General features: G+C 32.7%; 2 protein-coding genes across 6 annotated transcripts; both read right to left on the bottom strand.

The window, feature by feature from the left end:
- Window positions 1–291: 291 nt before the first annotated feature.
- LOC124538628 (transmembrane protein 245) lies at window positions 292–20,133 on the bottom strand. 5 transcript variants are annotated; one of them, XM_047115743.1, is made up of 15 exons: window positions 19,623–20,133; window positions 19,188–19,334; window positions 18,842–19,070; window positions 18,095–18,671; window positions 17,849–18,020; window positions 16,391–16,558; window positions 15,212–15,223; window positions 13,907–14,096; window positions 13,146–13,330; window positions 12,256–12,390; window positions 10,713–10,809; window positions 5,098–5,269; window positions 4,214–4,393; window positions 3,550–3,578; window positions 292–1,980 (listed from the first exon to the last, which is right to left on the bottom strand). In XM_047115743.1, the coding sequence occupies exons 1-14, from the start codon at window positions 19,983–19,985 to the stop codon at window positions 3,551–3,553; spliced, it is 2,655 nt and encodes an 884-aa protein (XP_046971699.1). In that variant the 5' UTR covers window positions 19,986–20,133; the 3' UTR covers window positions 292–1,980; window position 3,550. The 5 variants fall into 5 exon arrangements, with proteins under 5 accessions (XP_046971699.1, XP_046971701.1, XP_046971703.1 ...); XM_047115745.1 differs by lacking the exon at window positions 3,550–3,578; XM_047115747.1 differs by lacking the exon at window positions 15,212–15,223.
- On the bottom strand, window positions 6,582–8,476 carry LOC124538629. Its single transcript, XM_047115749.1, has 2 exons — window positions 8,203–8,476; window positions 6,582–8,105 (listed from the first exon to the last, which is right to left on the bottom strand). The coding sequence occupies exons 1-2, from the start codon at window positions 8,356–8,358 to the stop codon at window positions 6,624–6,626; spliced, it is 1,638 nt and encodes a 545-aa protein (XP_046971705.1). The 5' UTR covers window positions 8,359–8,476; the 3' UTR covers window positions 6,582–6,623.
- Window positions 20,134–20,486: the final 353 nt, after the last annotated feature.

Below are 20,486 nucleotides of genomic sequence, written 5' to 3'. Positions count from 1 at the left end.
TATTATTATTAGTATTATTTGTATGATATAAAGTAAAATGTTACAATCGTTATTAATATCTTTATATAGTCGTAATAAATAAAGAATTATAATACTAAAATTTAATTTCAATAATGCTTGCTTGAAACAATATACTTAGGTACAAATATTGCCAAAGCATTAAAAGGAGTGCCCTTACCTATGTTAAATAGGCACCATAAGCATTTCATATACAAATATATTGAATAATGAAATAGTAAACAATGAACATAGTATAAAATAGAACTAAGCAAAATTTTCTCCTTTTGTCACATGCATTATATGCATCAAATTCTAAAAACTTACAAATACATAATCTCATAATCCTGTTTTTACAAAAACATTTCACAGGATACTATTCTCTAACTATTAATAATATTAATAACATCAAAACTTTCATATTAATAATATTAAAAAAAAAAAACATAAATAACATCGTAGAACATAATAAATATTAAACAAGCTATCCCTAATGTTATAAGGCGTTTGTATCAGCTGCTTCACCGTGAGGTAAGTATTGTTCTAAATTAGCTTTCACATAAAAATAATTTCAATACACCACAGATAAATAACAAAAATTTAAAAAATATCGGAATATACTTTCAAATTTAGAACGTTATTCAAAAAATGAATAAAAATAACATTTAAATGTTATTAAAATTAAAACTATATATCTAGCGATATTTTTTTCTCTTTATATTCAAATATGGGTATTTATTATTTTTATATACATAATCATATATTAAGTTTAACGTTCGTTGCTTGACATAATAATTTTAAATTAAGTATATGATTATCTTAGTAAAATTATTTTTGGAAGTCCTAAGCCTTTTCATGTTAAGGGTTGATTACAGAAATATATAAGGATAGATACTGCCAGTTCTTCAAATAATTTAAAGAATATAAATATGTTTAATTCAGGTAATTCTGCAATGTTCCTTTTCCAAAACCTACAACTTGAATTAAAACAGTCAGTGTATAGAGAAATGACAATATTTTTCGAACCGTTTGTTGGTTCGGAAAATATAAGCTCTGATTTTTATTTGATTTAAGTTATACTGCCCGTTAAGAAAATACAACATATTTATTTAATGGACTCAAAACCGCAATGGACATTGACTTCAGAGAAATTTACTCGCTCGCTCCTGTTATTATACAGGTGAATCAATAAAGAGAATTAAAAAAGTTATTTAATAATAATACTCCTTATTTTCTTGTCTGATTAAATCAGCTTTCACAAGTTAAGTACACATGTATACACGCGTTATCTATCTTTATATACATCTGTTATTATTAAGTATATAACATAGAATTAGGACTCAAATTTATGTAAAATATATATATCATTTATATGCATGCACGGTATTTTATTATCATGCAACAGTGAGCGTCTATTTGGCTTAATTTTATGCTTAAGTTATATTTGTTTGTTAAATACACATATTTAAAAAAAAATAACTATTTATTTGTAAAACTTAATTAGATATTGTGTAGTTAAATACTGAATCCTATCACGTCATCATAGACACTGAAAGACACTAAATAATCACCCTAAATCTTCTCCTTAAAAACATTAAATTTATATAAAGCTGTTTCATTTGGGTTCAATGACATTTAAGTATAAAATTGAGTTGAAAGGTTTTATTTTAGTTTTAGAAAATCATTTTTATATTGATTTCTAATCTTGTAATTTGTTTATGTATTGAACAATTATTGAGCATTTCCTCCAAATACTTATAAATATATATTTAATCATTAAACGTGTAAATCAAAAAGTACTGTATGCATAATAAACATGATATTTTATGAGCTGATTTTAAAACTTGTCATATATTATTAAAAAGGAGGCCAAGATTATTTCGCACGGCTCATTAATATATAATATGTTTTATTTATAAAGATTCAATTCCCTCCGCTTGTTAATGTTAGTGGCCCATGCATGTTCACAGATAAGCACCGAGTCTGGAAAGAAATATCCGTATGTTTTAGTACATATATTTTATACCATGTGATGATTATTGTGCGTTTTTTTTATATCATGCATGAATACAATAGATAGCCGGTTACTATATTCTAGCACTTTACTAGATGTGTCATGTCACTACATGAAATGTTAATATTCCCAAAATTAATACAACAACAACAACAACAACAGCCTGTAAATTCCCACTGCTGGGCTAAAGGCCTCCTCTCCCTTTAAGGAGAATGTTTGGAATATGGAATATGTTCCGCTGTTCCAATGCGGGTTGGTGGAATACACATGTGGCAGAATTTATATGAAATTTGTCACATGCAGGTTTCCTCACGATGTTATCCTTCACCGCTGAGCACGAAATGAATTATAAAGACAAATTAAGCACATGAATCAGCGATGCTTGCCTGTGTTTGAACCCGCAATCATCGGTTAAGATGCACGCCTTCTAACCATTAGGCCATCTCTGCCGCAAAATGAATACAACAATTGGAACTTAATTAGACACTTTACTGGAATAGGGAATCCCGTGCAGTGTCCTGTTCTTAGTACCGATAGCATCATATTTGTTACCGTTGCTTGTATTGCATCATCAACGATTACTCGTAGTAAAACAATTGCTTACTGATACAATAACCCTCCTTTAAATATAGTGACCGGACATAAGAGGTGAGCATATATTAATAAAAATCATTCTTGCTAGTAAATTTCTAAAGCAATGTTTTTTGTAAAAAAATATATAAATAGTATAATGTATACTCACCTCATTTTTTAAAAAAACTAGCACAAAACTAAGCCATGCATTGAAATACATACCTTATATCATTAGTAATTAAGGTATAGATTATGAAAGTAATTTAGCTGTGATGAGGAAGATTGGATAAGAATTTTAATTTAGGTTTTTGTAAATTGTAATAGTTACTTTTGTGTTTGTAGTTTTGCAAAACAGTTGAAATCTAATAAAAACTATTAAATTATATTTTATTTTATATATCACTGCTTTACTTTTATAGTTATTAACCGTTGTCTAAATTATCACTTTAGACTAAGTTCAACGCTTAAAACCATGATTTAAAAGTGCTTGTAAAAAACTTTTTATTATAAAATATTTTGTAATAAGCAAATAACATTATTTTTTCTGTATGTTTATTTTAAAGTTAATTTTTGGTGCACAATGAAATAAGTAACTTTTTCACAAAACCACGAATCAAAAGATCAGAAGACTGAAGTCATTATAGGAAACGAGAATCCAAATTTGTTGCACTCATGTTGCAGTAATACAGTCGACACGTGTAGGTTATCTTGGATTACAAACACAAATTAAGCTCACACAGTCAATAGTGTGCAAATGTTTCAGGCTGCAATCTTCAAGTTAAGGATCATGTGTCTTAGCAATTTCACGTGTCTTAGCTACACTTATACGGGAATGTTAGCAAAGTAGACTGTAATGAGATTCCCATATGAGAATATTTTTAGTAATACATAATACTAGTGTGCGTTTGACTTTGTGTTAGTTGTGAACAAACGAACGTGCACATAATATTAGATACAATACACACCTCACTTTAAAATACATTCCAACAACGACCTATGTAAAGAAAACTTTAGTAAAACATATAAAATATATGAAGGCTTATAATGTAACACTAAAACAATAAAATATCGATGACACTATTTACAATGTTTAAACAATGGGTATGAAAAACAATCATTATCAGCAATTAAACAATATAAATGTAATCATACAAAAAGATACTAAGTAAATACTTATATAGATAACAAAAAGTAAATGCATTTATAAAAAATATAATGTACAAATTAAGTGCAACAGAGATTTTGTTTATTATATTTAAGATTAAGATGATAAGAGAAACAAATTGTAATTATAATTAATTATATACCAGTTAACAGAATAGGTATATTTAAAATCCAATTAACAAAACAATATAAATTCAAAAAAATATACAATTTATAATTTATTATTATTAGAAAGATACTTTTGTCTTATTTTATTACATAGACAAAACTCTTTTTTGTAGATATATTATTTGAGGTTAATGTAATATTTTTGTGCTTTTAAAAATGAATTGAAATGAAGTAGTTATCATGTTCTCTACAAGATATATGTTTGTTACTTACGTAAAATTTGTGATGACATTAAGACAAAAAGGCGGTAAAATGACAGCGGAGGTATCTCTCCCAATTAATATTCATCAAGTTTACCTGACACGCGAGTGCAGAGCTGCTCGTTCTTCTGAGGGCGTATCCCTCAAGAACGTGGAAGACAAATTCAGCACCACCATGATGCAACACAGGAGCAAGGGTCCCAGGATGGCTCCCTCTGGCCCCAAGTAGAAGATACCGCCGGCTATAGCCAAGCCCGTAACGTAGGGGTGACCACCACTGAAAATATTATTTGGCACAATGATATAAATAGCCTTTCTAATCATTTCTGATCTCTATCTGTCTTTCTAATTTTTTCACAAAATTTTATTTTTTAATCTATTTTCAATGCCTGTCTTTTTATTGACTATAAGAAATGGTCGTTGTAATTCCATGACATCTGAGATGAACCCGTTGCTACATTCTATTCTTTAAATTTAATTATTTTCTTGTGTACAATCGATGTAATGTATGTGCATGTGTAGCAAAATAAATGGTTTATCCTTTCCGAATGATGATGAAACTGGCAGAAATCATCAAGTAAAAAGCATAATGTCCAGATGACCTTGCTCTCTCTTTCTCTTTTCCTGTGTATCTCTTTATTGTATATTGTACAACATATTAATGACTATTTCATATATTACCAAACAAGGTTAATTTATTTCATCGTTTTCAGTATATAATACACAATATATAAGAATGAAAAATAACAATACTGACCAAACTTGTGTGTATAAACAAAAACATACTACTCCAACTTTTATCTGAGTGATTTTAAGATAACAATTTTAAAGCTATTAAGAACTGGTTCGAACAAGTATATGATGCCTTTAAAAAAATAAGAAAGAACTGCAATCCAATCTATTAAACTAGTATTTGAAATCATATTCGAAATTCAAAAAAAATGTGAAGAATCGAATAATAAGTTATAATAAAGCGCTTACTCTTTTATCTCGGCGTACACAGCAGCATCAAGGAAAGCGATGGGCGCGGCCTGCGCGATGGGCAGTAAGCACGCCGCCATCGGCCGGCCTTGCAGCCACACGTCCAGCGCGGCGGGAATGCCGGCTAGGTACGGACCTAGGAACGGCGCCGCGCCTAAAACTGCCGCTAAAACTGAAATCGGGATAATCAATATCGAATTAGTAATGTATATATTAGTTAGAATTGTTCTTTCACATCGCTCGTGTTTAAATAAATACGTCGGAATTGAGAACTAATGTAAAATATATTAATTACGTTTTTTTTTTCTGGTATAGGTTGGCGGACGAGCATATGGGCCACCTGATGGTAAATAGTCACCATCACTCATAGACAATGACGCTGTAAGAAATATTAACTATCCCTTACATCGTCAATGTGCCACCAACCTTGGGAACTAAGATGTTATGGCTCTTGTACCTGTAGTTACACTGGCTCACCCACCCTTCAAACCGGAACACAACAATACTGAGTACTGTTATTTGGCGGTAGAATAACTGATGAGTGGGTGGTACCTACCCAGACGGGCTTGCACAAAGCCAAGTTAAGTAACACCAAGTACAACGTTTAACAACAACAAACGAATGTTAAAAGAATGTAATATAATTTTAGGACATAAATTGCTTCTTCTTAATTTAATTACTATTACTATTCCCGAGTATCTGTTGTAATTTCTCCTTTCGTAAATGATGGCAGATACCTTCTAAATGTATTCGACGCGTTGGATGGATTGTTGTGGCAACACTCAAGACCTAACAATATTTGAACCACAATCTGCAATAAACTTTACAAAGTTTCAAGTCATTATAAATGAATAATGGTCTTGGTGCCTCATTGCCTTTCCTATATTATATTTTGTAATGCAATTTCATTCATGATTACGATGTTTTTTTACTTTATGACAAAACATGTCATGATAGACAATCAATCACCCATGTCAAACAAAAGCAATATTTTGTTAGCAATTTCATTAAAATGTTTATGCTCTATTACCCTATTTTTGGAGGATAACCCTAACAGTTAGCTTCTAAGCAGTGCCTTATCTGGTCCATTATTTTTAAATACTATCTTCTAAATTGTATCAGTAATGTAACAGTGAGTATTATTACATTTATCAACCATTCATGCAAAAACTTCTAAGAATATTGATAAGGAACTATCAAGTTGCGATCATGAAATGATTGGCTTATTTCACATTTGGGTCATGTTTATTAATTTATGATTCTCGAAACATGTTGGTAAAAGTAGCCTTTTTTTATAGGCGACAAATATATTATTACTATAATTTAGTAAAGACTTTCGAAATTTACCTAATTAACGAAACAAGCTTTATATTGACAATAACAAATGTTAATGTCTCCTCAACGTGACTCCGTTCAGATTAAAATTTTACAACAGTAAACAATGTGGTTAAAATGATACTATTCGGGGCAAAGTGTCAACAAAATAATTTAAGAACGCATTTATTATTGAACAATGATAACATTCATTAACTTTTAGTTTTCTTGTTAACGCTCTGTCTTGGCGTACGCAGCTGTGCGTATACATATTTGTAGAAATCCAAGGCTCTTTGTCGATTGTACGCAGCGGTGTTCCGGCATTGCGTGCCGATACAATGGCTGACATATTCTTCTTTAGGCGGAGATTTATTTTCTATGGGTCTGCTTCGAGTTCTGCTAGTACTACGCAGCGTTTCAACGAAGTCTTTAGAAGAATCGAATACCACTTTGATTATTGTTCTGTTGGTCATATTTAAATGACTGTCTTTCAAGAGATCGTCCTTATCGATCGCCGTCATGGCGGCCCCCGCGTCTCCGTGGAGGGTCTTCGCCTGTCTTATCAAGTAAAATGTAGGCGCTGGTTCCGTGACATCATCGTCTGTAGTCACTTCGTTATTTTTAATCGTGGAATGCTTATCGTTGTAGAGCAAACACATCACTTGGGGGTCAAGGTTTAAATGGCACATGTCGCTTTCCAATAGCTTGACGATTTCGACGGGCAGCACGCAGGACGTGACCAGGCACGTGTTGTTATTGGTCAGATTTAAAATTAAACTGTTCTGTTCGTTACTCGATTGGGAGTTGAGGAATGCGATATTTCGACATTTGCAGTCGATCTTGTTCTCTTTAAAAGCAATCTGCGAGCCCGCAGACTTACAACTCGCGTAGTCAAAGTATAGCGAATATGGTTCGACGTTCTTTATTTCGTTGCGGTTGAAATGCATACGTTTCTTGTTCGTCGCTTTCCTGCAGCACTTCACGTTCGCTAGCGCATCCGTCCTGAGGCGATCGATGCTGTTATCCGTAACATCAGTGTTCACTGATTTCGTATTTAATCCTAAAGCGCTTATGCTCTTAAAAGTGTTTCCTATAATATACAGATTATCACTCGTCACATTGATTGCATTCGTTGTGATGTCCCCAAAAGCGCCGTGTAATATCTTCGTTGTGGAACTTTGTACTGTTATACCTTTGAATTCGATTTTGTCAATTTTGCAATTCGTAAGGCCAAAGAGCGTGTTATCGTTGCCCGTAATAACTTCAACACCTTCGCTCTGAATTTCTGTTATGGTAACATTATCGAATTCGACACTTTTAATACCACTCACATTATAAATCGCTTTCGTGTTAATGGAATTAATAATACTATTTACAATATGAACCTTTCTGTAATATGAGGCGCCCATGCATTTGAACTCGGAGTTAGTGGTCGGCGATTTGAACATGTTCGTCGGTAACGATACGATTTCTTTTATATTCTCCAATTTCACTTCGGGCGGCGTTTGTAACAAGGAGCTAGCGGATAGAGAAACGAATTCCAGTCGAGCGCAATCTTTGATCACAAACTTCTGCAAACGCGACGGTCTCTGCAATATCGGACAGTCTAGAACAACACGTAAGTCTCTACAATTCTGTATTGTTACCGTGTGTATGTGATCCGTGTAAAAATCCTTTAGATGAATTATGAAGTCCTTGAACAAACAAAACGTTCTCATTACGATATTAAATTATATTACGTATTTATTTGTAATGAAATTTCATTTAAAATTATAATGTCTTGTTACTCACGTCATTTCTGGTCACTGTACAGGTGTAAATTATCTCGTTCGGGACATTATTGACACAAGACCATTCCGGATGATGACAATTCGTAAAGTTAATCCTGACTCCGCAGGTGTAACGAATTAATGCAACAAATATAAACAGTAAGGTACTGCTAGACATGGTCGCATAACAATTATGTAATGACAATTTTATATATATCGCGGAAAAGACGAGTTATAAAAATGTGACGCGGATCACGAATGAGTTCCATCGTGAGATAATTGACTAAAATGTTCACAAGTAAAAAATATATATAATATAAGTTATCAGTTGAGAGTGTAACCGAATTAATCGAAGGCTCAATGACCTCGTGCGAGATTAATTAAAAAAACACAGGAAGCCGATTCTAAATAATTGTTATTCATTTTTTGCTAAAATATTTGTTTAATAATTTATTTTAATATCAATTTTAAAATATTATTAGTCTAAATATAACTATTTTTTTTCTTTTTACAACCGAACACCACAAAAATTTAATATGTTTTTCAATATAACAAAAAATATTTGTATGGTTATTTATTTACAATTTGGTATACATTCCATAACCAAGATTTGACTTTGGTTCAATATTTTTACCAAAATATTATTTATTTTACAAAATTTTAAAAATCTTTTTGCGAGTATTTTAACGGTTATTTATTTTAATTATCTATATTATCTAATAAAATTACGCTTCGAAAGAACTTGAAGGATATTTAAATTTAGAATAGTACATAAATGTATATGTATAATTATGTACAAGGAAACTTACCAGCCCTATAAAGGACATCGCAAGACGATAGCGACGTTTATTTTTAGAAAGTTATACATACGATAGGGCATCGCGGAGAGTGTTATATAACGCCGAGTAAATACTAAATGCCTAATAGTTTCGTAGTTAATTATTTTTATAGATCTTTTTACTCACGAATTTATCGTTAATAGGCTATTATAATTGCTCATTACCTGGTTTTCAAATCTATTTTATATTCATTAGTAGAGGTTAAGGAGCCCAATAAAAGTTTTTTTTTTATTTTTTATTTCTAGTACATATTTGTCGAAAAATATCAAAATAAAAATTCCATATTTAAATAGTGCGCGAAAACGCAACTTGGACAATATGGCGCTGCTTTGACTTGCCTGTAATGTAATCTGTGGTACATAAATCCACATATAGAAGAAAACGAGATTAACAAGCAAGTGACGTCATCATAAACCCGACCATTTGGGACCGTATTGTGTCACGTGGCAAACGTAAAAAAATGCATTTTTCTACATGAATTTTTAAATTAATAATTTTTTTATTTTCAACTTTTATTAATAAATAACCATTTTCAACCGACTTAAAAAAGGAGGAGGTTATCAATTCGTCTATATTTTTTTTAAAACTCATCATTCATACTGATTACAATAATTGACACTTCATTTTTCGAATTTACAAATACCCTAAAATGCTATTACAAATATAATCTCATTTATAATTTATTTCGCTGTCTTTATGTTATTTTATATTCATTATCTCACGCACAATAAGATATAACGTAAGCACGAGCGTAATTAGTACGAGTAATGCACGGTATAGGGGGATAAAATAGGAGGGGTGTACTTTAAGTGAATCAATTTATGTAATATTCAATAAATTCCTTTCTAAGATTGACAGTAAGATCTTAGTGATATTTGGGTTAATAATTTTAAAACGTAAAAATATTTGGATAAATATAAATTTGGTCATATTTAACAAAACGATATATTATATATTGATTTCAGTAGATAACTATAAATATTGATTTTGGCTATTATGGGATCAATTATTATATTTCGAGCAATTATAATTGGTCGGGAAATATAATTTAATTTGTTTGTTCTATCTATGCGATACAGAACATCTTTAAATATTTTTCGTAACAATTTTTATTATGTACACCTGTATTTCAATTTTGCATAAGCAAAATAATGTAAATAATTTATATATATGTAAGTATTACTTGTACATTTTGAAGTCGGTGTTAAACCAATTTTCATGACAAAGAAGTCTGGTTTATTATATATTATTGGCTCGCTCACGGCACCATCATTTGTCATACTTATAAACCTTCCTTTTCAATCAATCTATTAAATAAACCGCATCAAAATTCGTTTCGCAGTTTTACAGATTAAAGTATACATAGGGATATCCCTATATCCCAGACTGGAATAGAGAAAGCGACTTTGTTTTATACTATGTAATGATTTAGATTTCCGACCGCCTCTTTACAAAGTGTTAGGAGTTTTGGTTGTGCCACCTCGTTGCATGATCCTGTCAAATTGTCAATTCCGTTACTTTAAAAACTGACAATCGAACTGAGAACCTTCTTTTTTTGAAGTCGGTTAAAAAAAACTTTAAGCGCCACTTATTGTATGTTGTTTGTACTGAACTAGAAACCTTTTACTAGAAACATATCAAAGTGACGTTAGGATTGTTTGTTTTTGTAGATGGCTATAGAATAATTTCTTACCAGATGGCAAGTAAACAACTTTGGCTCCGAATAAGTTGTGAACCAACCACGTCCACAGACCGTAAAACAGCGCCATCTTGAACGACGCTCTGAACACCTGTAATGTACAAAGACATTTGCAAAAATAGTATTTATATTAAATAATAATAAATAAATATGAGACAACATCACATACATTACTCTGATCCCAATGTAAGTAGCTGAAGCACTTGTGTTATGGAAATCAGAAGTAACGACGGTACCACAAACACCCAGACCCAAGACGACATAGAAAACTAATGGTAATCTACATCGACTCGGCCGGGAATCGAACCCGTCCCGGGTTCACTCAGCGAGGCGAACCCATGAAAACCGGTGTACACACCACTCGACCACGGAGGTCGTCATAGTTATAGTTTCAACATGTTGTATTTACTTCAGCTGTAAGTACATATAAATGAATACCAGTATACAGCTAGTAGATTGTACCGGCGAGCAGAATTTAATCTACATTCCGAATTGGTGGTACTTTTGTAAAATAACAATTCAAAAGCATTTTCTTAAAATCATAGTCATAGTCGAGATGGCCCAGTGGTTAGAACGCGTGCATCTTAACCGATGATTGCGGGTTCAAACCCAGGCAAGCACCGCTGATTCATGTGCCTAATTTGTCTTTATCTTATGCTCCGCGGTGAAGGAAAAATCGTGAGGAAACCTGCATGTGACAAATTTCATAGAAATTCTGCCACATGTGCATTCCACCAACCCGCATTGGAACAGCGTGGTAGAATATGTTCCTAACCCTCTCCTTAATGGAAGAGGAGACCTTATCTCAGCAGTGGGAAATGTACAGGCTGTTACTTTACTTTCTTAAAATCCCTGTTAACTTCCAAGCAGGATATATTAATTTAAATAATTGTACTAACTAACATGTCTTTGTACTTTTTAAATGTTGAAAAAGAGTAACTACAGAGTTACTGGCCGGTTCTTCTCGGTAGAATCTACTTTCCGAACCGGTGGTAGCTTCACTTAATTGTAAAATGACGATTCTATGTGCTTGTAAAAGCCTACTTGTAATAAAGCTTATTTAGATTTTTGTTAAATGTGCTTATATTTGTTGCATGCGGCTTCGTTCGTATTTTAAGATTTGGTAATTAGGTGTTAGGTATAAAAAAACCTATGCTTCATTGGTTTTCAAATTTGCTTCATAATAAACATCATGTTTTTATGGTATAGGCTAACGGACCGGCCACCTGATGGTAAGTGGTCATCATTACCCGTAGACAATGACGCTGTAAGAAATATTAACTATTTCTTAAATCATCAATGCGCCACCAATCTTGGGAACTAAGATGTTATGTCCCTTGTGCCTGTAGTTACACTGGCTCACTCGCCCTTCAAACCGGAACACAACAATACAGAGTACTGTTGTTTGGCGGTAGGCTTGCACAAAGCCCTACCACCATTTAATTTAATTAAGTGGTTTAGTGAAAAAGTAACATACATACAGACAGAAATACATTCGCATTTATAGTATTACTATAGATAGAGTAATCCAGCTAACCTGATTGATAGCGACGGACAAAGCGATGCCCAGCCTGGGACCGAAATTCGGTTGAACCCGTGTGATGACTTCCACGGGCTTGTAGAGGGCGTTGCTCGAAGCCAGCAAATAGAACAGCGTCGTGAAAAATACCACCTAGTGACAAATTATTAAATAACTCATACAATACAGTCGTAGAATAAGGTTATTTATTTATATCAGGAACGCAAATAATCTTAAAGTAGAGTATCTTAAAGTAAAGTAGATTATATAAATGTAAGAAGCAGGTGGACATGACAAATTAAAGTTAAGCAAGAAAAGTGAATACGAAATCCAAATCGTTTGCAAAAGACTCGGTTAATGTGTACAGTAATTAACTGTTTGAAAAGTTATAAACATTTTTTTTTGTTTTTTAAACCAATTTTATCCATTACTTTTGGATACGTCCATGCAAATAAATATTAGATAGTAACTTTATAATTTTGATTCTAACACAAATTGAAACTTTTACTGGTTACGATAATAAACGTTATTTTTTTTAGTAAGTATAGTACGACTAAATTAGATTTAGCATCGGAAAATAAAATGAAAATAAAATCGATTACTGCCGATGTACACAACCAATAGAAATAACTCCCTATCGCGCCATTCGACGCTATTCGTCGCTATAGATTCTTGCGTCCGTCATTTCAACCCGAGAAAGCAATTGTGTCAAATTGACGAATATATTCTTTCATATGATATTACAAGTTATTACGTTTGTGTAAAGATCATATTCACATGAGAAATAAATATTGATAATTTGGGATAGCGTACTCAATTCGGATGTGATCGGTTTTACGAAATTGGCCGATGTTACATCAAAGTTTTGTCGTACTATACATCTTTGTTTTTTATATTACGAAACTCACCAGATTAATAAACATATTTATGATGGCACCCCCTCCGCACAGCAATAGGGATGTGAAGGCGCCCAGAGACCCCGCCAGCAGAGACACGTTGCTGGCCAACGGAGCCCAGATATTTGTTGCTATGGCACTGAGAGTCCCAACATTTGCTTTCACCCAAGCTATAATCCCGCTGTAGTCGAATAAACCTGGAATTATATAATTTATGGACATATTCAGACAAGCTTGCAATTAAAATGGTGGAGTACTATAACTACATATACAAAGCTAGAGGCCGTTGGCTCAGCTTGCTTTCCTGAAGTAATTGGTCATTTATTACATGCAAATGTGCACCACCCCAATTGGCAATTGCTGGTAAAAACTGCCAAAACTTCTTAAGATGTGCCAGTGTTCTAAGGAAAACTTTTACCATAGCTATTTGTCCGAATTACGTCCGGGTAGAGTCAGAATTTTATTTACTTTCCGATCGCACCACCTATCAAATAAAAATTATCCTTGCATGGTTCTTAAATACAAACAACATCACCGAAATACGTCTAATCCGTTTCGAAGGAGATTAGTAACGCACACACCCAAATTGCAAAAGTGCTGTGCCTTTGAATAAAATATCACAGTGAATAAAGGAAATGAAAATGTACGAACAATTAACGAACTTCAATAATTCACTCGAAACTGTTAACTGAAAATACAATAAAAAATGTACAATACAAATTGGCAATTGGCAAAATGTTACTAATTCATTAATTTAAATACATTTCGCTCACCTGGCGCACCAACATCGTTTACAAAATTGTCCCAAGAGTCCTGAACAGCGGAACCGTCAACTTGAGGACCCAGCTGTGCAGCGAACGTTCCAGAAACCCAACTCTGATACACGCGGTCCCATATTTCTAGAACTTGCTGTTCAACGCGTGCTATTTTTTCTGGGTCACCTTCTTTGAGAATGCTTTTAACCTATTTCGGAGAAATGTTGTTTTTTTAATGGTGCGACGTTGTGTGAGGAGAGGAAAGGTAAGTATTTAAGGCAGAAGTATTATTGTTATGACACTAATATTAGCGCAGATGATAGTATAGACATAATGGATCTTAATCTAAAATCGTAAGAACTATCAAATAATATAAATATTTCTTTATTATAAAGTTCTTAATACAATACTAAGAAAAAAATTTATATATCAAGTATATGTTAACAGGGAGTAGTGCTATATGGTCCATTAATCTCCAGACATTCTCCTAAACATAACAATGGTAACCCGTACCCAATTACTGTTAACTTGCAAATTGTTTATAAGCTATACATATTTGGATATTTTACAAATTATTTAGGGTATCTTTAAATGTATTAGTTATACAAGGAGCTAGGATTACGGTAAATTCCTATAAATTTAGATGTGCGAATTACAGAAGCTGATATGTTAGTTTCACAGAAACATAAATCATGTTGGAAGCTATACATTGAAGTATGGATCTATTCACACGCGAAGACGCGCCTCTTCAGTCTCTACTTAAAATATTATTGGTTTTCATAAGTATATATTATGCTCGTGTTTACAAGCTGAAACCAAACCGGACTGGAGAAGCGTGGTGAAATATGCTTATAATCTTCTCCTCAACGGGAGAGGAGGTTTTAGCCCAGCAGTGGGAACATTTACAAACTCTTATGATTATATTGTGTGTGAAACGATTAAAATAAGAGATCACAAATTAGATTCTATAACTGCCTATTTTTTTAAGTTTTTCATGTAGTTTAATGTGGAGGGGCGCGCCTTAAGAACTAGCGCGCACTGGTAACTTTTGTCACGGCGACTGCTTCGTCACTCTTGTCGAGTCCATGAATATGTATGGCGGTGCGCGCACGTTACGACGTGACAATTGGGTGACATTTGTGTCTGCATCTCTACATATTCACGGACTTGAAAAAAGTGACGAAACAGTCACCGTGACAAAAGTTACAAGTGCGCGCTAGTTCTAATGAGTGAAAAGATCTACAAGCCACCATATATACCAACATCTTACACGAAGACCTCTCCGTGTCATACACAACATATAAATATTTATATATAACTTACGTATCTCATTATCTGGTGTGGCCCGAAAGGGGTTGCATAGAAAAATAAATATAGTCTTTATATTATGTACTAATATTAAACATTTTCTGTTCTTTTATTTTGGAATTTATGACTAACATTATTATTACAATTGGCATAAGCTATAAACTAAAAGGTACGCGAATCAGAAAATAGGACCCCTGGTGGTATGTGGTGATTAAAGGCATTGGCGCTGTAACAATTAATGCCACAACCCTGGGAAGCTAAGATGTTATCTTTTGTGCCACAGTTCAGTGCCATAATAGAAAAATTTCAAATAAAAAAACTAAATTTTACAAATAAGTGTTCATTTAATATTAGTACTTAATTAACAACACGTATGTTTTTTTGTGATAGGTGGCGAACGAGCAGGGGTTTAAGTTTTCATTTGCTAAATTTGTGCATTTAAAATAAATAGTCATGTGTCAAAACCATCGCGATAATCGCAAAATATTCTATAACGTGTAACTGCCAACACTCAAATAATAATTAGTGTGGATGTAACCAGACGCGTCAAATCTTATTTTAAAATATAAGATTAAGAAAGAAAACCTTAATCATGTAACAAATAAAAAAAAAATCCAAAAAATGGCCGGCTGGGTAACTAGTGTAACATATAATGATAAATACGTACGCTTTTAATATTTGTATTGCATATGATATATTTGTATAAAACATATTGAGTCACTTGATAACCTGAGCTGCAGATATACAATGTGTTACATTGTATACACATACAATACATGTTAGATGTAAGTGTGAGTAATGATTAAACAAGGTCATGTAATATATCTCCTAGTAGATATAGCTCGGCTTTAAATACTTTTTTACATGAAATAGGGAGGGGAAGGGGTGGTTGGCTGTCTATTATTTTATATCTATTTTTATATTAATAGTATATTTGCAGATGCTAACCAACTAAAACTAAATACCCATTAAAAACCAGCGGTACTTTCTACATCCCGGGGTCAATTGGGGACGTATGCCCAGATAAAAATGGTCAACCCTTATTATTTTCTAATTAGTTATTGAAGATATAAAAGTAATATTATTAAAAAAACGTGCGTGCAATACAAAATATGAGTCAGAAACTGTTCTCTCAAATTTGACCTTGAAATTTTTATTTCAATCGTAACCTATAAATTTTATATTAATACTTACCCCTGTAGAGATTCCTTCTCGTCCATAAGTGTATGCATTATCGATAAGAGAGTCCAATTTTTCCTCCCAGCCCTCGGGCAGGTACGCGTGCAGTTCGCTATTCTGAACAAAAGTACTGTTCAAAAGGCTTCCACTGAGCTGTACCACCACTATCGCTTCAGAATATATCTGGAAAGGAACATAAAAAAAAAAATAAAAAAAATGGTCCTGTTCTTATTTAAATATTGTTTTTTGGTCCGAGAACTTTTGATTTCGATTTAAATTAAAATAACATTACAAATGTTGTTAGTAAGTATTAGTTGTAACCAATGATGTTGTAGTAAACAGATATGTTATTAACGCGCAAAAAGTGAAGACTAGAAAACGTCCTAATTGGGACGTTTGCCTTTAGGTGTTTTACGTAGTAATACGTTATAATACATCATTATTACATAGTAATACGTTTTGCATAATTAAAACATCTAGTTATCCCTTTTATTTATTGTTTTTATCAAGCTTTCCATTTTACTTTTAACGAAATGAAAAATAAACTAAAATAAACGGTCCCCGGCGCGGCACACTTTTTTCTGTTGTTTAGTATGGAATGAGGAACACATTGTGAGGAAGGCCTTGAGCATGGATGTGGATGGATATAGAGGTAGAGGACGACCAAGGAAACGATGGATGGATTGTGTGAAAGACGATATGGCTAGAAAGAATGTTACTTGTGAGATGACGTCTGACAGAGAAGTATGGAAGGAGAAGACATGCTGTGCCGACCCCAAGTAAAATTGGGATAAGGGCAGGAGAATGATGTTTAGTATGGGTATAACATAATTATCACATATGTTTATTAGAATATCATTGGTTGTAACTGTAAAGTGAAATATAAATTCATTTGTTTAGTTTTTTTTTACATGATAAAGGAATAAATATACCTTACTTATTTTAGGATTTATATTTACATATTATAAGATGCAATCGGAGCAAGTAACCCAATGGAATAGCCTCTCTTTACGGCGAAATGAGTATGCACAAGCAATCTCGTAATGTGGATTTAAAAGTCGGAGTGGATGCCGCTATTATTTTTTAAATGTTGAAAAAGAGTAACTACTGAATTTCTTGCGGGTTCTACTCCATCGAATCTACTCTCCGAACCGGTGGTAGCTTCACTAAATTGTTAAATGACGATTCAAAAGTGCTTGTAAAAGCATACTTGAATGTTATTATGATTTGTTTTGATTTGATACTCAGGTATGCTGGTACGCACAATATCTGGTGGAACGGCCTAAGACCGTTTTCCTAATAAGAAAACGGGGGGGGGGGTCTCCCTTAGAACCGGGAAAAGAATGGTGATTTGCGAGCCTACATAGTTGAGCATTACTCATTCAGTAGTTATAATAAAATATTTTTTATTATATTATTATTAATCTTTGGAAAAACAAGTACAATCTTGCAAAACTATTAAGATGCATTTACCTGTATACAAATGAATATTGTAGTGATCGCTACAAAAAGTATTAGTCCAATGATCACAATACAAGTTGATACTGTGTCCACTGACTCATATGCCATATCTATGACACTCCTGTTACAGATTGACAGCATCTTTCCAACGCCTCGGACTTGAGCGGGGATAAGAGCTGTTTTTCTAAAAATATAAAAAAAAAGATCAGTTTTTACGATAATCATATTTGTTAAGTTAAATAAATTAATGAGTAATACCTGTCGTTCCACCAGCTTCCAACTTTAGACATTACATTATTGTATTGATTCTCAAAGAATAACCAAACACCAAAGAAATTAAGTAGTTTCTTGATAATATGAATACCTAGAAAGAATAACATAACAGGCAGTAGCCAAATATATTTCCAGATAAGCATACAGAGGCACCCAAAAAATAGAAGTTTGAAATAAAGTGCTGTTTCGTCGTCATTAAAATTATTTCTTATATAATTTTCATCTAAAGACCTCTGTCTGAACGAGGCTAAGAGTCGATTTTCGAAAGCAGTTTTCGTTTTCGGATTTGGTAGTGGAAGCGCAGATAAGGTTCTAGTTTTAAATAACATTTTGGCTTGTCTCGGAGAACTTTGAATTGGTTCATTTCCTGTCCAGCTTCCTCTCTTCGTGAGTGTGTCTGGTGTGATTGGGGATGGAGAATCCATTTCTGGCGTTGTGTCTTTATCACTTGTTTCTGGTGCTACTTCTTCTGGCTTTTCGTCTATCTTCTCAAGCGTCGAACTCTCTGGCTGACGATTTGTTAAAGCATATTGGAGAGCTGTGATCATTGATGCTTCAGGATCTAGTTTATAGTAATTTATTAGTTAGTATTCAATTAATTTCAATAGTAATCTAAGTTAATATAAAAATGATTACTTTGGGACATTTTTTAATTTAAAAAAAAAGACCTTTTTAGCTTTAACACAAAATAAAGGTATGTGTTTTAATATACAAAATTTAGATTATACAAACCTCGAGATAACAACTGCTTGTGTATATGCAAAACTTCTAAAACGAAGCCTGTGACTCCGATTGCTTGTAGCAATATAAACATGTGCACTTTGAATGATCCAGCCAAATTAGCTAAGAAGCTCGCTATAACTAGCCAGAGAATGTGAGAGGTTGTCCGAAACATTCCAGCTCTTGACGGACTCCATAAAAAATATACACTTATCATATATGCAAGAGCCACTGTCATGGTCTGTAACAATATTTTTAATACATATTGTGTACGTTACTTTTGAATTTGAAAACAAAACTTTAAAGTCAAATACAACATAACAAAGCATGTTTTTTTGTTGAATATAAAAGTACTCACTATGTAGGAGCTGCATAGTTTTATGAGAAGTGTTGTAGTGAAACTGATGAAGCTGACTAACTGCCAGAAGATACAGAAGAAACTGCGTGGTATGGCACCGTACAGCCATGGTAATATAAATATTGCAGATAGCAACCCTATTACAGTCTGAAATAAAATTAATGTATTTTTATTATTTGATATCATACTTCTATATCAAATCAAATTGAAAAATACAGTGTTATGTTAATTAATACCTTATTTGAGGTGATATTAGTTAAATGAACAATTTCATTCAGAAAATTATATAACAGAAAATAGTCTTTAAAAGATAATGGAAAAACTTTCTTCAAGCAACTAATTGTTTTCGCATAATTTACTTCAAGTGCTAATTATACTTTGAGTCAGAATTCTGACTAATAGGTAAGAATAGAAATCATTGACATTAATGATTACCTTATAATGTTCTCTGAATTGATGTCCTACTGTATCTGATGCATAATTGATAACATTTACAGGTATTAATGTTAAACCATATATCACAGACGAATCGGATTTACGAAGATCTTCAAACCATGTTTTTATTTTTTTTGATAATTTATATTTGAAGGGATGAAGCAATGAACCAACGAGTAGAGCCCAAAATAACGGCTTGAAAAAGGGCTCCAAGATTAAAAATAGCACATAGATGGCCGCACAGCATATTGCTAGAATAAATAGGGCGAAGGCATTATAGAACCCATGTTTCATAGGTTTTTCGTTCCCCTCCGATAGTCCACCGATGATATTAAAAATATTTTCAAACGGCGATTGTTGCATTGTTAAGCCACATTAAAGACACTAAATATTTAAAAAGGGACTAGTTTATATAAAAAAAAATTACACTGATTTCTAATGAGATCATCCTAATTTTGTATTTTCGGCAATATTTGACTATTTTGACATATTATTCCCAATGTTGCTGTCAAATTGTCACTTTGACAATTATATTAGTGCGTTCTGGAACCCAAAAAAGTAAGGAATGGTATTTTCATATTATTATTACAGTGTGCATTCTGATTATTTAAATAATACAAAGAATATATTATTATTTATTTTTCTCCTTAGTTACATTATATTTTACTGCAATAAAGAAAAGGTAGCAGAGGCATTTAACAGTTTCGCTTTATATCCCTCATGAAGATTTTTTTAATGCAAAAAGTAAATATATCTGTTTCTTAGAGATTATTCCACAATTTTCACGAAAGCCATAAGAAATATCGTTATTTGACCTGTATGTACGCTGTATTTTTAGAAAAACAGATGGTGTATATGATATTC

Source organism: Vanessa cardui, chromosome 20 (genome assembly GCF_905220365.1).
Source record: "Vanessa cardui chromosome 20, ilVanCard2.1, whole genome shotgun sequence".
Lineage (NCBI taxonomy): Eukaryota > Metazoa > Arthropoda > Insecta > Lepidoptera > Nymphalidae > Vanessa > Vanessa cardui.
The sequence above is the reverse complement of the archived record's forward strand: the minus strand, read 5'-3'. Positions and strand labels throughout refer to the sequence as shown.

Coding starts and splice junctions, on each gene's coding strand:
- LOC124538629 (XM_047115749.1), bottom strand. CDS start 8,358: ATGTCTAGCAGTACCTTACTGTTTATATTTGTTGCATTAATTCGTTAC. Junction 8,106..8,202: donor GTACAGTGACCAGAAATGAC/GTGAGTAACAAG, acceptor TGTTTGTTCAAG/GACTTCATAATTCATCTAAA.
- LOC124538628 (XM_047115743.1), bottom strand. CDS start 19,985: ATGCAACAATCGCCGTTTGAAAATATTTTTAATATCATCGGTGGACTA. Junction 19,335..19,622: donor AATTCAGAGAACATTATAAG/GTAATCATTAAT, acceptor ATTTTATTTCAG/ACTGTAATAGGGTTGCTATC. Junction 10,810..12,255: donor TGTCCGTCGCTATCAATCAG/GTTAGCTGGATT, acceptor TGTACATTACAG/GTGTTCAGAGCGTCGTTCAA.